A 15,717-nucleotide genomic window follows, 5' to 3' on the forward strand; every position below is an offset into this window, starting at 1 on the left:
TCAATTGCATGACAGTTCAGAGAAAGCAAACGCAAGGAAAGTTGAGGTAAAATGTGAGCATGACCAAAATAAATTCATCTTAAATAGTAAGTATGTATTGATAGAAAATACCTTGCATTTCTTGTCCAGCTCTGTTTCTAAGCAAGGTGGCTGCACTAGAGTAATAGGCTGCATAAGGGCAGGTTTTAGTTAAAAACTTTCAAGTGCTTTTCACAGTTGATACAGAAATGTTCTTTTAAAATGTGACTTTTTTTTTATATTGTGCTGAGTTTTTCTGTGGAATAGTGTTGTGCCAACCCAATGACTGAGGCTTTCCTTTCCATAGAAAACTACATGGGACACCTATGGGAGAATCTTTCTCTGGTTACTGTCTGTCAGTAGGTGTTGCTGAGTAGCAGTATGTTAACGTGTTCTCTTCTGAAACCCAAATAGTGATGTGCCAGAAGAACAGAGTGAAGGCCCCAGGGCTCTGAAGAAGTCTGTTATCAATTCATCAAAACGAGGAGCATCTTTGACTCGGAGCCATAGTGTCGGAGGCCCTCTGCAAAATATTGATCTCACACACAGACCATCTCATGGCATTTCAACAGTTAGTCTTCCAAATAGCTTGCAAGAAGTTGTGGTAGGTTGCAAATAAGATGTTTGATGTGAAGAGAATCTAACCCAATGCTAATAAATTGCTTCCTGAACAACATCCTGAAAGATCTACTGCTGCTTGCCTTCTTGAATACTGTGGACACTACCGGCTCAAATGTATATCGACCCTTTCCCTAAGAGTAAAGTATTTTCTTCTAAGGGCTTGGCTACGCTTGCAAGTTAGAGTGCATTAAAGCAGCCTCAGGCGCCCTAACTCATGACCCGTCCACACTGGCGAGGCACTTAGAGCGCCTGGACTCTGTAGCTGGAGCGCTCCTGGTAATCCACCTCCACGAGAAGCAGAACGCTTGCTGCGCCTTGGCTGAAACGCCCCAGCATCAGTGTGAATGAGGTGTTGCATTACTGCACTGCGATCGGCCTCCGGAAATGTCCCATAATCCCCTTGAGTCAGTTGGCCACTCTTGTCCTTGTTTTGGAATCAGCTGCAGGAATGCGGATATGCCCTTTCAAAGCTCTGTTTCTGACAGCCGGCTGCTTATCTGCCCTGGGACAAAGCAACCATTAGTGTGGAATGTTGCTTGCTGTGAGTGTGAGAGAGAGAGAGAGAGAGGCGGAGGGGAGGGGGGGTCTACTGCTGTCTGAATTTACAAGACAGCAGGCTGACACTCTCTCAGCCCCCCTAAAAACCCACTCTCTCCCTTCACATAGACACAACACACTCCCTGTCACACTCCACCCCCACACCCCATTTGAAAAGCATGTTGCAGTCACTTGCATGCTGGGATAGCTACCACAATGCACTGCTCTCTGTGGCCTTGCAAGAGCTACTAATGTGGCCGCGCCAGTGCACTTGAATCTGACCGTGTGGACACACCGCAGCGCTTTCCCTACTGTGCTCTCCGAGGGCTGGTTTAACTCATAGCGCTCTAAATCAGCAAGTGTAACCATGCCCTTAGTGTGTCTAGATATCTTAGGTTTTTCCATGGTTCAGTTGCTCCGACATGGTTGAAGGATTGACTTTCCTGTATACATTTTAAGTAGTGCTTCTTGATTTGAAATTCTTACTCTGGAAGTACAGACTTTTCCTTAACCTTTCTAAAGGGATCACAAATTTATAAACAAGTGACCAGCATTCTGGAATGGACCATCTAATGATAAAAATAGCACAGGTTTCAGAGTAACAGCCGTGTTAGTCTGTATTCGCAAAAAGAAAAGGAGTACTTGTGGCACCCTAGAGACTAACCAATTTATTTGAGCATAAGCTTTCGTGAGCTACAGCTCACTTCATCGGATGCATACTGTGGAAACTGCAGAAGACATTATATACACAGAGACCGTGAAACAATACCTCCTCCCACCCCACTCTCCTGCTGGTAATAGCTTATCTAAAGTGATCACTCTCCTTACAATGTGTATGATGTGTGATCACTTTAGATAAGCTATTACCAGCAGGAGAGTGGGGTGGGAGGAGGTATTGTTTCACGGTCTCTGTGTATATAATGTCTTCTGCAGTTTCCACAGTATGCATCCGATGAAGTGAGCTGTAGCTCACGAAAGCTTATGCTCAAATAAATTGGTTAGTCTCTAAGGTGCCAAAAATAGCACATTATTCCAAGAGGTATATGCAAGTCATTCCCTTCACTTACCGCCTGTCCTCCCCACCAGAAAATGGTTCAGATGGTTTCTCTTGTGGGGAGAGAAGGGGGTGGGGGAATGGAGTTCATTACAGTAGGTACTTCCATGTTAAACAAGGATGTGTCTCCTTCTGATGGACTTAGTGGCTGCTGGTCAATGGTGAAGTTTCTTTCCCATTTAAGCTGCTTCCTGGTGGACTTACATTATAATGTGTTGCAACATTGGTTTTTAATCTTCTGTAGAGCAATTATTTTAACAAGCTCTGCTTTTGTGAGGAAAGAGAAGGAAAAGTTCAGAAATCAAAACCGACAGCCGCGGTATAGCTGTAGTGCATTCGTTACTTCCAAAGACTTAGAAATGTTAGTTCTGCAGCAGTGCAAGTTAAGATTGCTATAGGAAATGATCCCCAAAAGTATTTCTGGGGGCCGAAAGTAACAATTGCTGCTCTTCTTTCAGGATCCTTTACGGAAAAGGCCCAATCCGCTCCCTCTGTCTGTACCCTACTTGAGCCCTCTGGTGCTACGTAAAGAGCTCGAATCCTTGTTAGAGAATGAGGGGGAACAAGTGATTCACACATCCACATTTATCAACCAACATCCCATCATTTTCTGGAACCTAGTTTGGTATTTCCGGCGCTTGGATCTACCTAGCAACTTGCCAGGACTCATTCTGACATCGGAACACTGTAATGACGGGGTGCAGGTAGGTGCCTTCACAGTAATTGGTCATGCACAAACATTGCAGCATATTGAATTATTTTTGTTTATAGAAAATGTCAGAAAAAGCTTGCTTGACAATAGTTTAAAAAAAATCTAGATTTTTTTTTTTAATACCAAATTGTATGTTTCTATTTCTAATATTGGTAATAAGATTCCTTTTACATGAGCTATCTTGAATGATGATAATGAGTGAAAAGAGCACTTGGCTGCTGGTCAAACTGTTCTCTAGCCATGGCATCTGATGGGTTTCTCCTCTTCTCTCCCCCGCCCACTTTTGGGGTGCTGCCTGGGAGTGGGGTACCACTGAGCCCGCCTGACCCACCAGCCTAAGCTCCTTTTACACTGTATTGCTAAGGCAAGGCAAGCCCTCCCTCAGGTTTCAGACTGCACTTAACCAACATACAGGTAGGGACGCACCCAGATGCAGCTATTCATACAGATGCTGAGATCAACTCTGCATGGGAAAGCTTAGCTGAGGAACTGCCCAGTACTCAAGTGCACACCCCCCTCTGGAGTGTAAACCCAAAATTGTACTGTTTTGCACTGCAGAGAGAACTGTACAGCATAAGCTCATGAAATTCACCCCCTCCCTCAATGTGGAGAGCGATATATGCAGCTTTCTGCCCCAAGTTATGATTTTCACACACTGGTTTTAGACCAAAAAAACCAAGTTTATTAACTACAAAAAATAGATTTTAAGTGATCATAAGATTTAGCAAATGGATCAGAGCAGATTACCTAGCACATGAAACAAACATGCAATCTAAGCTTAATATACTAAAGAAACTGGTTATAAGTAGCAAATTCTCACCCTAAATGTTGTTGTAGGCAGATTGCAGAGATTCTTGAAGGCAAGCTGTATTTGCTTGCAGCTTAAATCTCCGGATATTCTTTTACAGGCCAGACAACCCTCTTGCCTGGGATCAGTCCTTCTCCCCTAGTCCAGTCTTTTCGTTCTCATGTGTTTCCAGGAGTCCCCTTTCTTGGGTGGGGAGTCAATGAATAACGAACCACAGTGGTGATACTACCTTGCCTTAAATAGTTTTTGCATATGATAGGACTCCTTTGTCTCCCAGTGTGATTCCTACCCCTGATCACTAGAAAAACACTGGTATCATCATGGAGTCCAGTACCAGGTGACTTGGTCACAAGTCCCTGCAGCCATAACTCAAAGGCTGTTTGCAGTGTCCCCAGGAAGGTTTCCCAGGAAGATGGGAGATAAGCATCTTCAAAGGCCTATTGTTTTTCCTAGTGGCCTTTCCCAGCTGGCCATCCAGACCGATTACATTCTGTCTAGTGGGCATTCCCCAGGTGTAAACACATTTGTAATAGATGCATAGACAATATTTCTAACTTCAGATACAAAAATGATACATGCATACAAATAGGATAATCATATTCAGTAAATCATAACCTTTCCAGTGATCTCATACATGAACCATCTTGCATAAAATATATCTTAGTTATGCCATAATCATATTTAAAACATATCTCTATGAAGAATATGGGGTATAATGCCACTACATCTTTTTATAGATTTTCAAAAGCTACTAAGTGAGATTCTTCTCAATGGCTGCTGATAGCCGGGGTTAGAAAGAAGCTCTGGGGGAATTCTAACAACTCATGAACAGCAGCTTTAAGTTATAACAGATCACAGCAAGGCAGATTCCCTACCACACTGTGAAATCTCTTTCAGATATTGGGCTGGATTCCATGCTTCATTCCACCAGTTTTTTGTTATCATAACTTCATTGAGTCACATCAGTATAAAAATGTAAGAAAAGACTAGAGAATCAGGTGCATTATTTTCTGGCATTTCATCCTTTCTTTTAAGGGCCAGATTTTTTCAAAGATAGGTACACATCTGACTTCTGCACATGTGCCAAATGTGTATACTAGAGGTCATCAGGTATTTGAACTATGTAATGGAATAGCCTGTCGAGATGTGGCTGAAGCCCCATCACTTGGGAAACTTTACAAGCTAAATTGGAAAATACACTGTATTATCAGGGGAAAGCCTACACTGACTGGGAATGAACTACACAGCTTTCTTGTCCATCTCTCACTTCCAATTCATGCAGCAAGTGCATAGTCATTCAGAAGGCACTTCTAATTTTACAAAAGTTATGAAAAATTGAGCTGTAATTATAAGTTTCATGTGTCTGCGATAACCAACCCACTAGATGTGTGGTGTTACTAGGGATAATTTGTGTTCTTAGTAAATATCTGTGAGCAGCTGCCTTTCCCAACCTGCTGTACAAACAGTCCCACCTGTTACATAGAGTCCAAATGCTCTCCTTTCTTGGAGCCTGGAAACCAACAAAAGGTTAATGTAAAGCCTTTTGCAGCAGGATCACCATCTGCTAGCAGGCACATACTACCAGCAGGGTAAGGACCATCTTTTTGTTTGCATTTGTACAGTGCATAGTTCACTAGGGCCATGGTCTGTGACTCAGGCTCCTAAGTGTTCATGCAATACAAATAATAATACATTTATATCAATACAGCCTGTGTAGATGCCCAGTACAATTTTTGGTTTAGCTTATATCACGCAGGAAGGGGTTTAAGCTAAGTCAAAAAAAGCCACTTAGTACTGCAGTGCAGACAATACACTATTTAATTCCTACCAAATGAAATCTGCAGTTTAGCCTCTCCATTTTTGTGTCTCAAAATGAATAGCACAAATATTTTCAGCAACAGAGATAAGAAATAACACTTTTTGGGCCTGCTATCAAGTTTTTAATTGCGTGATCCTGTGCTGACCTCTTTAAACTTCTGTTTCCCTCATTCTAGCTTCCTTTGTCATCTCTGTCTCAAGACAGTAAGTTAGTATACATCCAGCTACTGTGGGACAACATCAACCTTCACCAAGAGCCTGGAGAGCCTCTATATATATCTTGGAGAAATCTCAGTAAGTGAAACAAGTGTGAAAGAGAGCGTGTGGGATGGGGAGTGAGAGGTGACACTAAACATTTCTTTTTACCTTGTGGCTTCTTTACAGATTGTAAGCTCTCCATGGCAAGAATGGTCTTCCCCTGTGTTTGCAAAGCACCCACCACATTTTGAATGACAACACAATGTAAACAATGTGAAACCTGATATGAAAACATTTGTTGTCTTCCTCCTTTGTATACACATTGCAGTATTCTTTGCATGTTTATATATCAGGTATAAAATAGGGGAACGATTTGATCAGATGGCAGCGTGTACATAAACTTCAGTAAGGGCATGGGTCTGAACTTTCTTGCTGTGTTACTGACCTGTCTACCATATCAGTACAACCATGAAAGGGAAGAACCGCTACAAAGGAAAATCTTTCTAAAATAAAATTCTTTGCTTTTGTTTTTTAAAATAAATAGTGGCCACCTTTCTGCACCCTGATTTACCATGTGTAGCTATCGTGTTTATGCCGTTAGCTTCCATTCACATGGTTTTCCACTATAGCAGGAGAGTTTTGAAACATGCATGCATAGTGTACTATGTACTCTTATATTACATGTCTCAAATATTTTCTTGGTGCATGAGCTGTTTTACTTGTCTTAACTCTAAGAAATGATCTCAGAGCTGTAAAACACCAAGGAAGAAGAGCTCCCTCCCCAAAGGAGCTTTAAATCTAAGCAAACTGATTGAACCAAAAAATGTACTGGGAGAACCCGAGGAGGATGATAGTGTCATTTGCTTTGTTTTTGTTTTATTTAATAAGAGGTTGGTGACATCCATATGAAATATGAATGACAACTTGAATCTTCCAGTACTTTATCTATAACTCTAATTCGCACACCCCCAATACAAATTCATACAATGTAAATAAGGGAACAAAGGGTTTGTTTTAAATGGTTTTTGTGCTGAAAAACTGGCCAAATAGTGCCGTTGAGAGAACCTGCAGTAAATTCAGAAAATATCTGGAAAACAGGAAAATATGTTCACCAAATACACTGAATCCTGCTATCCTTTATATCCAGGTTATCATAAACTTATTGGAGTGATCGCTGTGTCTGACGTGACTTTTTCATCAACAAATGCCCCTTGCTTGCAGCTTACTGTGCAACTTTGCTATGTGTTGATTCTGCCTGTAATCTAAACTCCACTGTCCCCTTGATGCACTGTTTTTATTAAGTCAGTTCATTGTCATTTTGGAAACACCAGTTCATGCACCAGAACATTGTGGTAAATGTGTAAATGCCTGACTAGATCAGCTGCTGATGGTCATTGTTGCAACATTTCTGTTTCAGCTTCAGTATTGCTACACTAATGGTAGCCTGTAGCCAAAATTTAGCAATGGCAGCTTCACTTTTCATCCTTTACAAACTGTTTTTAAAGGCAGCCTGATGGCATATATATTACTAACTTTATTTTCTTTAGAATGCACTTAACCGTCTGTTCAATTTGCAGCCCACAAACTAATGCAGCATAGCTGAAACATGGTAGCCTTCAGCCACATGCATCAAACACATCTGATTGTGTGTCTGTTTCCAGGTGTAACACAATCAATGTGTTTGAATTCAATATAAATTAACAAGATACTGTAGCACTAAAAAGAACCATTTGTATATCCGTATCAATATACAAAGATTTTGTTACAAAAATATACATGTCAAGAACTGGAGGCAGTTTGGTCTCTTGTGCTTCCTTGTCAGGACATACTCAGAGTGTGTATGCTTTACACGGTCTCTGCCACAATAAAGGATGACAGAATGCCTAAATAGGCAAAGCCATTCCATTGTAGTGGAAACTTCTGCAAGATGGGCAAAATTTCTCTGCACACAAAGACCACATATTTCTTGTACTCACTGCATGTTTCATGGGAGTGAGACTGTTTAAGAATTACATCTGTTTTTGTATTGGTCTGAAATGTTGCTTTCTCCCACCAGATTTAGCAGAGAAGAAATCATCCATAGCTTCAGAAGATCAGCAGGCAACAAGCACTTTAGTGGAGAACATCAAACTGAGCATTCAACACAACAATGTTGTTGAACCCATCAAGCTCCTTCTGCAGAAAGTTAAACCAGATGTCAAACGACAAAGGTAAAGGGACAGTGTTTTCTGTTATCTTCCCCCACTCTCCTACCCAAACCTACACCAGGATCACATACCATTTAAGTGTTGTAAAGGCCTCCCACATGTGGCTATAGAACAGTCAACCCCCCTCTGACACTCCCAGTCAATACACATCCTACAGCCACATGTTTAGGGTCAGATTTTCATACGGGCACTTTGAGATCTATAAAGATTCTGGCTTGTGTAGATCTCCTCCTGTGCATGTAGTTGCTGCAGTTATTTGCAAATCAGGTAGCTAAACCCCCAGTTCTGTACACAAAAACTGATTTTTTTTTTTTTTACGTAAATGAAGTAAATATGCGTGCAAAAGCAGATACAAAATATGTGGAGATCTTGGGCCTCGATTTTACATTTTGTCATTGAAACCTTTACATTGCAAAGGATCTGAAAGCACCCTATGAACTATCTTTATAACCACTGAAGTTCAGCTGCATGTGAGTTGCTGGGTGGGAGGAGTCAGCACTGCATTTTGCACAATAGTTTTGATTAAGGGTAAAAACTGGCATCTGGAGGCTGAGGAATATTTACTACCCTTATTCCTAGGGTTACTTTCAGGTTCCCAAAAAGAGGATGCTGCCAGAGGGGGTATTTATGGGGGTGCTGGAGGGGTGTATGTACTGGGAGAGGGTATTTGGGGGTTCTGGAGGGAGTACCTGTGTCCCATAGGTGCCGTCTCCGTGGGTGCTCCAGGGCTAGAGCACACACCGGCAGCCAGCTTCCCCCCAGTGAGTCCTGCCCACCGGCGGCCCCACTGATCAACTTCTCCCCCTCCCTCCTAGTGCCTCCCAGCTCCTGCAATCAGCTGTTCCGTGGCATGCAAGAGGTGCTGGGAGGGAAGGGGAGGACCGGGGGCCGGGGCATGTTCAGGGGAGGGGATGGGAAGGGGAGGAGCGGGGGTGGGACCTTGGTGAAAGGGGTGGGGGAAAGAAGGGGTGTGGCCAAGAAGGGGAAGGGCCTGGGGCCTTGGGGAAAGGGGTGGAGTGGGGGCAGGACCTGAGCGAGAGTTGAGCACCCCTGAGCAAAGGGAAAAGCCAGAGCCTCTGCTGTGTCCTCAATCTTGAGGTGGGGGCAGTGTTGCTCTGTCTCAGTGGCAGGGCGGCTGGCACAGGCCCAGGATGCTGCACCAGCCGTCGGTCGCTCCCTGCCTCTCCCACCTCCCCAGGGCTTGGAGGCAGGACCTGGGTGGGTGGGATCCGGCAGCTGCAGCCTAGGGACCGATTGGTAGCTGGGGCAAGGTTGACAGTCTCTCCTGCAGCAGGCTCTGGCTCCTTTTTTCTCTGGCTCAGCAAGCAGGGTTTCCCTGTCTTGTAAAGGGGAATTTTGTGTGCCTGGATGAGGCTTACCTGTCTGTGCTTCTCCCATTCTTTCTGTAGCCAGGCTGGCAGTTTCCTTCTTTCTCCTACAAAGGATACTCAGTACCAAGTGGTGCATGTTTGTTTGCACGCTTGCTCTGAGTGCATGAGAACTTCAGTGACCCTTTCTCTAAGGAGACCTGGGATAGGTCCAGTCAGTTGCCTCCTTTGGGGATGACTCCCGGAGCTTCTTGATTGGCTCTTCTCTTCTGCCTCCCCTCTTCCCCCCCTTCTGGGGAGTAGAGGGGCTTATATAAGCAAAAGATAAAAGCAGTTTTTTTCCAGTGTAATCAACAGACCAGATTTAGGCTGTTCCCTTTCTTCATTCAGGCACAATCTAGATTGATTTACAAAGAATACAGTGACTGTATGAAACCAAGAGGCCAGCTCTGTGTCAGTTTCTCATATTGTGCATATGTCTTTAATTCTTCAAGCCTATCCCATTCTTAAGTGCATACTGACTGAAATACAGAAACTGTGTATTTTCAGGGTGTTAAAATGAAATCACTTTATTCATTAATACAGTCCCTACTTTTTTTGCTCCTAGTTCCATACACCTATTTGTTTAATTTGTGGATAATTCTGTTCCAGTGAAAGTTTGACATCCTGAAACTTAACACAGATAACATTGCCGATTCCAAATATCAAAAAATCATGAGAAATTTAAAAATGAAATTTTAAAAATATGTTTTGGTTTTTTTTCACTTGCCTTGTAGTTTGTGAACCTGGGGGGGGGCGGGGTCACGTTTTTCTCCACAAGCATGGTGACTAAAACATTTTTTAACGAAAGATGAGATTTTTTTCATATAAGCTCTTGACTCCAGGAGCTGGGCTCAAAGAAGCACACCAAAAACTGCAGGACTCATAAAATCATGAGTTGACAACACTGATTAACAAGCCATTTATAGTACAAATAAGATTGGAAACATAGTTAAAGCTGTGTTTTTATAGGCGATAAACATGCTTTCAGCATTGATTTCTTGAGTGTAGTTTGTACTTTAATTGACTCACATTTTAAAATATTTTACAGGAGTTTTTATAGAGAAATCCTTTTCCTGTCTTTGGTGTCTCTTGGGAGAGAGAACATTGACATTGGTAAGTTGAAAACGTTGTGAAATGTACATGTTTATTTGCACAAATATATTCAAGAGAAGGCACAGTCCATGTGGACTGATATAGGATAGCTAACTTCAAAAAATTGGCATTTGTTTCAGGGGTTTCTAAGCAGCTGTTCAACTGGCAGACTTCCTTACTTCAGGATGAATGAACTAATGAATACTATTACAAGTTTTGCTTTTGTGATTCTCAGTTACTGCTTATTTAAAACAGCTACATCTGGCAGAGTGATACATTTTAAAAAAAGAAACTTTATTTTTGTGGAAATATTTATGGTGTGCACTTGAAGTCATTTAAGCAGCACTTTCACCTGTGCTCTCTGTATTCCAGAGGCCTTTGACAGTGAGTACAGACTTGCATATAAAAGTCTAACGACAGAGGTGCTTGAGAAGATGCAGAAAATAGATGCACCGCCAAGCAGCAGTGTGGAGTGGTGCAGAAAATGCTTTGGAGCACCTGTCATATAAAAATGAGGGAAGAGGTGATGGAACTTCACAAAACAGAAACAGATGGGACAGAAACTGAGCATATGTAGATTTGGATTCAAGTTCCTAAAAGAAGACTAAATCCAGCAAGCTGTATCCAGATCAAATCTCTCTTTGGGACAAGTTCTGATTTTTTCTTTTGTCATCTCATGAAATAGTGTAAAGTGCTATAAAATACCTTAAAACTTCTTAATACCAAGGATATTCAGTTCTTGAATGGCTTATCTGCTTTAACTTTATTTTTCTGTATATATTTCTTTCTTCTTGCTTGTCTGCCATCTTCTTCATCAAGTGGTTGAGAAGGGAGATGGTGGCTCAATAAGAGCATTTAGTTGGTGGCTTTCTTAAGGACCATCAATACTGGGATATTTTATAAGTGTATGTTTTGGATTGCCTTTCTAGCCCAGTAGCATGTTAAGTGCACTGGTAAAGCGGGATCTGTTTGTTGCATATAGGTGCAGCATGTTTGTACATATTTATGGAACCCTTGAATTGTGACTTGCCATGCAGCTATTTTAGACAGGTCACGATACCAAACAATAGCTTTAGTTATTATCTTTCTTTTTGACAGTAGTCCTTTCCCGGTTAATAATTTAAATCTCTATTGACTGACAATAACTCTTCCATTTTGGCAATCTTATAAAACTTTAGCTTTTCTCTATTCAGTGACCTGCTCCATGAAATTAGATATACTCTCACTATATTGCATTGTTCTCCCAAACAATGATGGGCTTCTGCCCTGAGCAGCTTGGAGATGGGTGTCTTTCTGCAAGCTACAGAGATAGTTTAATGAAACTAGGGTGCAAAAAGGTTTTGACATAAACAAATATTGACCAGAAATGAAGATTCCCTCCCCCCTCCCCCCCCCCCCCAAAAAGTGCCCCTTGGGGTGAACTTGCAGCTTCAGGCACTATTGCCCCATACCTGGTATCTTTCTAATCTATGGGATAATTATTTTGCACTGTAGGTCCAGATTCAATATTTTTTTACTCTACATATATCTATATACAACTCTTAAAGTTGTGTATACAGAGAAAAATTGAAGAGCTCAAAGGACTGGTCTTAAGTTAAAACCATGTTTAGTTGATTGCCAGTAGATGGAAAGACTCGCACCTACTTGACAGTACTTGTCATGTCCTCTGCAAGATGAAACTTAGACATTGGTCTTTGACTTAAATGTTTCCATAACTAAATTACATGGCAACATATGTGGATAGCCCTGTTGCTTCTGCTTTGATCAAATGAGCTGAATCAGTACATGTCCATCCCTCACTAAGGAGGTCACTCCTGGAAGAAGCAACTGAGAGAAGGCATGAAAGAATTATTAAAATAATGTGACTTAGGCATGTTCTTACTTTCAGCTTGAATGTAATCTGCTCATACTACTCCCATGCCAGCATCTTTACTTATTTTTCACACTTCAGTCATTTTAACTCTTTACAGGGGCACTAGGATCTCATTGAAAGTGCCAGTATCTGAACCCTTCCTCAGAAACATCAAAGTACTTTTAACATGCTGCTGACATAACATTTTTATAAGATGTGTGTTCCTTCAGAGAAATGGATTTTGCACTATTTGTATCAGAAAATATTTTTGGCATTGTAGGCTGGATGCTCACATTAATAATAATAAAAAAACAACAAAAACAAAAACAAAAAAACCCATAGCAATTGGTGATCCTAGGCCATGTTAGTATATTAAGTTCATTTGGAATCCTCCCTCCATGAAAATATTCGGCATTTTCCATTCTCAAAAGCAAAAAAGCACAACCACAGTACAAGAACTTTATCTCAATTCTTCTGTCATTTTTAGCCTTTTGAGTTCGTTTGTTGTTTTGCAGATTTCAGACCAACTCAACAATGAGTAGAGAGCTGTTTTCTTATACTCACCTGTGGAATTGGTGCTTGATTTTCTTCTCTGCTCCCCTCCTCACCAATGTAATTAATTGTTCATATTTTAAATTTAAAAATCCCTGTGAAGCATGCTCTTGAATACTTACACTTGCATTATAGTAGTTGCTAATCTAAATAAGTTTTATACAAATAGCAAAGATTGTACCTAATACTTTACTTTAGTACTGGCTTTAAAAGTACAGCAGCACAAAGATTAAATTATTACCTCTCATTGATAGTCCTAAATAATAAGCAGCTAAGCCTTATGGCTCCTTGGAGCAATTTATATAGCAATACTCTTTGAGCATCCTAAATATTTAACTACCCTTATTTTCCCCAGCTGCAGAAAATCTTTACAACATGTTGTTTTGCCTATTGGCTAATAATGAAATAACTGGATTCCTTTTTCACCCTCAGACATAATTGTAGATGACATTTTTAATCAATTTGCTTTGTTTTAACAGCCCTCCCATATGCATTGCTGCAGATCTTCAACAATATGACACTGGGCTTGCGTAAACATCCAGAGTAGCTTGTGTGTCATGGTATCTAGCACTAAATGTTTGTTTCCTAAGGCTAATGAGATAAAAAGGATACTCTTATGATCCTGGATCATTCTTGAAGAGGATTTAATGTCCCTGGATTTACTACATCACACTGATTCCTCTGCATGTTATAACGTAGTCTCTATTCTGTTGTACATACCTCTTTCCCAGCTAGCTGAAAGCGCTGTGTGAAACTAAGTGAAGTCAAGTCAAAAACCCCACTTACAGTTACTTTCCAACTTAGAATCCAGGACACATTGAGGACTGTTGTTTTGTTGTTGAGTTTGGGTTTTTTTAAACTGCTTGGTTTTTAATTCTAGTTTTTAATAGCTGGTTAACTAGCTGATTCTAGAATAGATTTATGCAGGAGAAAGTAAAAGTCCTCAAGGTGATTATGTAATCACAGTATTTCATCTAACATGCAGCTAGATTTGCTCACAAGAGGGCTCCTTGTAAGTTGTTGCCTCCTTCTGACCATGTATCACTTCCTGTTCCTCCTCCTTTGACTTCTTTATGTGAAATATTTAGCTGCAAACATTAGAGATTGAGGCAAATTGTGCTAGAGCTAGATTTTCAGAGATGAATGCTTACCTAATCTGAATATGCAAACCCTCATGACTGCATTTGGAAAACAGGTATGGCACCTGACTAGACTTGAATGCACATTAATACCCATATGATTGAAAATCTGACCCAAAATGCATGAGGACAATTCCTTAAAACTTTACCATTTGCATTTTAAATGGGTTCCCCCACCCCTCCCTTGAGGCACTAAAGACATTATAAATGTTTCCCTGCAAATTAATAACCTAATAAACTTGGGGGGGGGGGGGAGATGAGTAAAATCGGAAGCTGCTTGACTAAGAATTAACATTTTGAACTATATCCCCCAATGATCTAAATTACCATACATCCATTGTGTATGAGTGAACTTCCCCCAGATGTCATCCAAAGAGGAATCTGAGTTCAGCCCTAGTTCTTTCCTTCTACATAAGCATGAAAATAAATGCCTTGTTAACTTGGGAACCCCAGGCTTCCAGAGGCAGAACAGTTCTAGTCTGATGTAACTGGCAGCCAAGAATGGGATGGAGATGCTTTCATTGTATACATTTTGGAACCCTAATTAATAATCATAATGGTTGCAGATGACTGTTACCTGAAGAGCTTGCTATTGGGCTGCACAAAGTCAGGGTCCAAACCAAAATGATCACATAGGTGGAGCTGGGCACAACTTGGTTGCAAGCATGCTGAAGTGTGTGAGAGACGTTAAAAGGAGCTTATTGGGATAAAACAGATAACGAACACAGGAAAATCTCTTTGAATTTACGTAGTCTTTAAAATTTTGGACTACTAGTTAACTATATGGAGAGAGCAATGTATTTTGCAATGTTCATCCAATTGTAAATGTACCAAACCTGCCTTGTTTCCCTTTATGAAACAAAATATCTACATTTTCTGTAAAGTTAAATGGGATCTTTAGCAGTTTGAAAACAAGATTCTCAAGAGAGAACTTTTTTTGTGTGTTGGATGTGCAGAGTGAATAAACTCCAGAACATTAAAGATTAATTGTAATTATTGTAAATGAAAATGCAATAGATTCCAAAAAGTTTGTGTATATAGAACAAATAGCAAACTGAATTAAAATACTGTGCAACGTACCATGAAAATAGTAGAACATCTGTGTACAATGCTGATAGCTATTGTCTTCATATTTTATATAATACTAGTTAAGAAAATAACATCTTAATTGAAAAATTGTGTTATGTAGAAAATGTATCTTAAACTAAATTATATTCCACTTTCTCAAAAAACTAAGTTAGTCGTACATATAGCTGAATTTCACACGTTGGCTAAACTCTTAATTCACATTGCGTTTGTGAATTACTAGATTTTTTTTCCACCCTAATTGTGATGACTTTCTGTATTGCCTCAAATTTAGGATATACATGTACCTTACTTAGCTTGAGTTTACTATTTTCATAGCAATAACTGCAACATGGGGTATGTTTGCAAAGTGTGTATTAATTAGACCATAGAAATCTATATTTTTAACTGTTTAAAAACTTTAAAAAAATATAACTGAGGAATCCAGCCTAAAGTAGAAATTTGTTTTTAAACATTGATCAGTCATCAATTTCTTCATGCAAATAACTGTATTTCATTAACTATTGAATCTTTTTATTGAATTAATGATAGCCTTTCCAAATAAAAATTCTTTCATTTAACAATTTGAAACCTTCAGGTGCCTTCTGTATATCAGCTTTTCCTTGTAGACCTTTTCAGAAACAACCACACTCCCTTGTAAACCGTAAATGCTG

The 15,717-nt window shown here is 40.3% G+C and overlaps 1 protein-coding gene across 1 annotated transcript in view; it reads left to right on the forward strand.

Moving 5' to 3' along the window:
- The window catches only part of DENND4C (DENN domain containing 4C), a 115,616-nt gene extending 103,793 nt beyond the window's left edge, over positions 1–11,823 (forward strand). Inside the window, exons 28-33 of the mRNA XM_074953451.1 lie at positions 433–622; positions 2,689–2,934; positions 5,745–5,862; positions 7,823–7,976; positions 10,392–10,456; positions 10,808–11,823. Of these exons, the coding sequence (XP_074809552.1) occupies positions 433–622; positions 2,689–2,934; positions 5,745–5,862; positions 7,823–7,976; positions 10,392–10,456; positions 10,808–10,944 (910 nt within the window). The 3' untranslated portion in view covers positions 10,945–11,823. The remainder of the gene's footprint in view (positions 1–432; positions 623–2,688; positions 2,935–5,744; positions 5,863–7,822; positions 7,977–10,391; positions 10,457–10,807) is intronic.
- The last annotated feature ends 3,894 nt before the right edge of the window (positions 11,824–15,717 follow it).

Source organism: Natator depressus, chromosome 5 (genome assembly GCF_965152275.1).
Source record: "Natator depressus isolate rNatDep1 chromosome 5, rNatDep2.hap1, whole genome shotgun sequence".
Taxonomy (NCBI): domain Eukaryota; kingdom Metazoa; phylum Chordata; order Testudines; family Cheloniidae; genus Natator; species Natator depressus.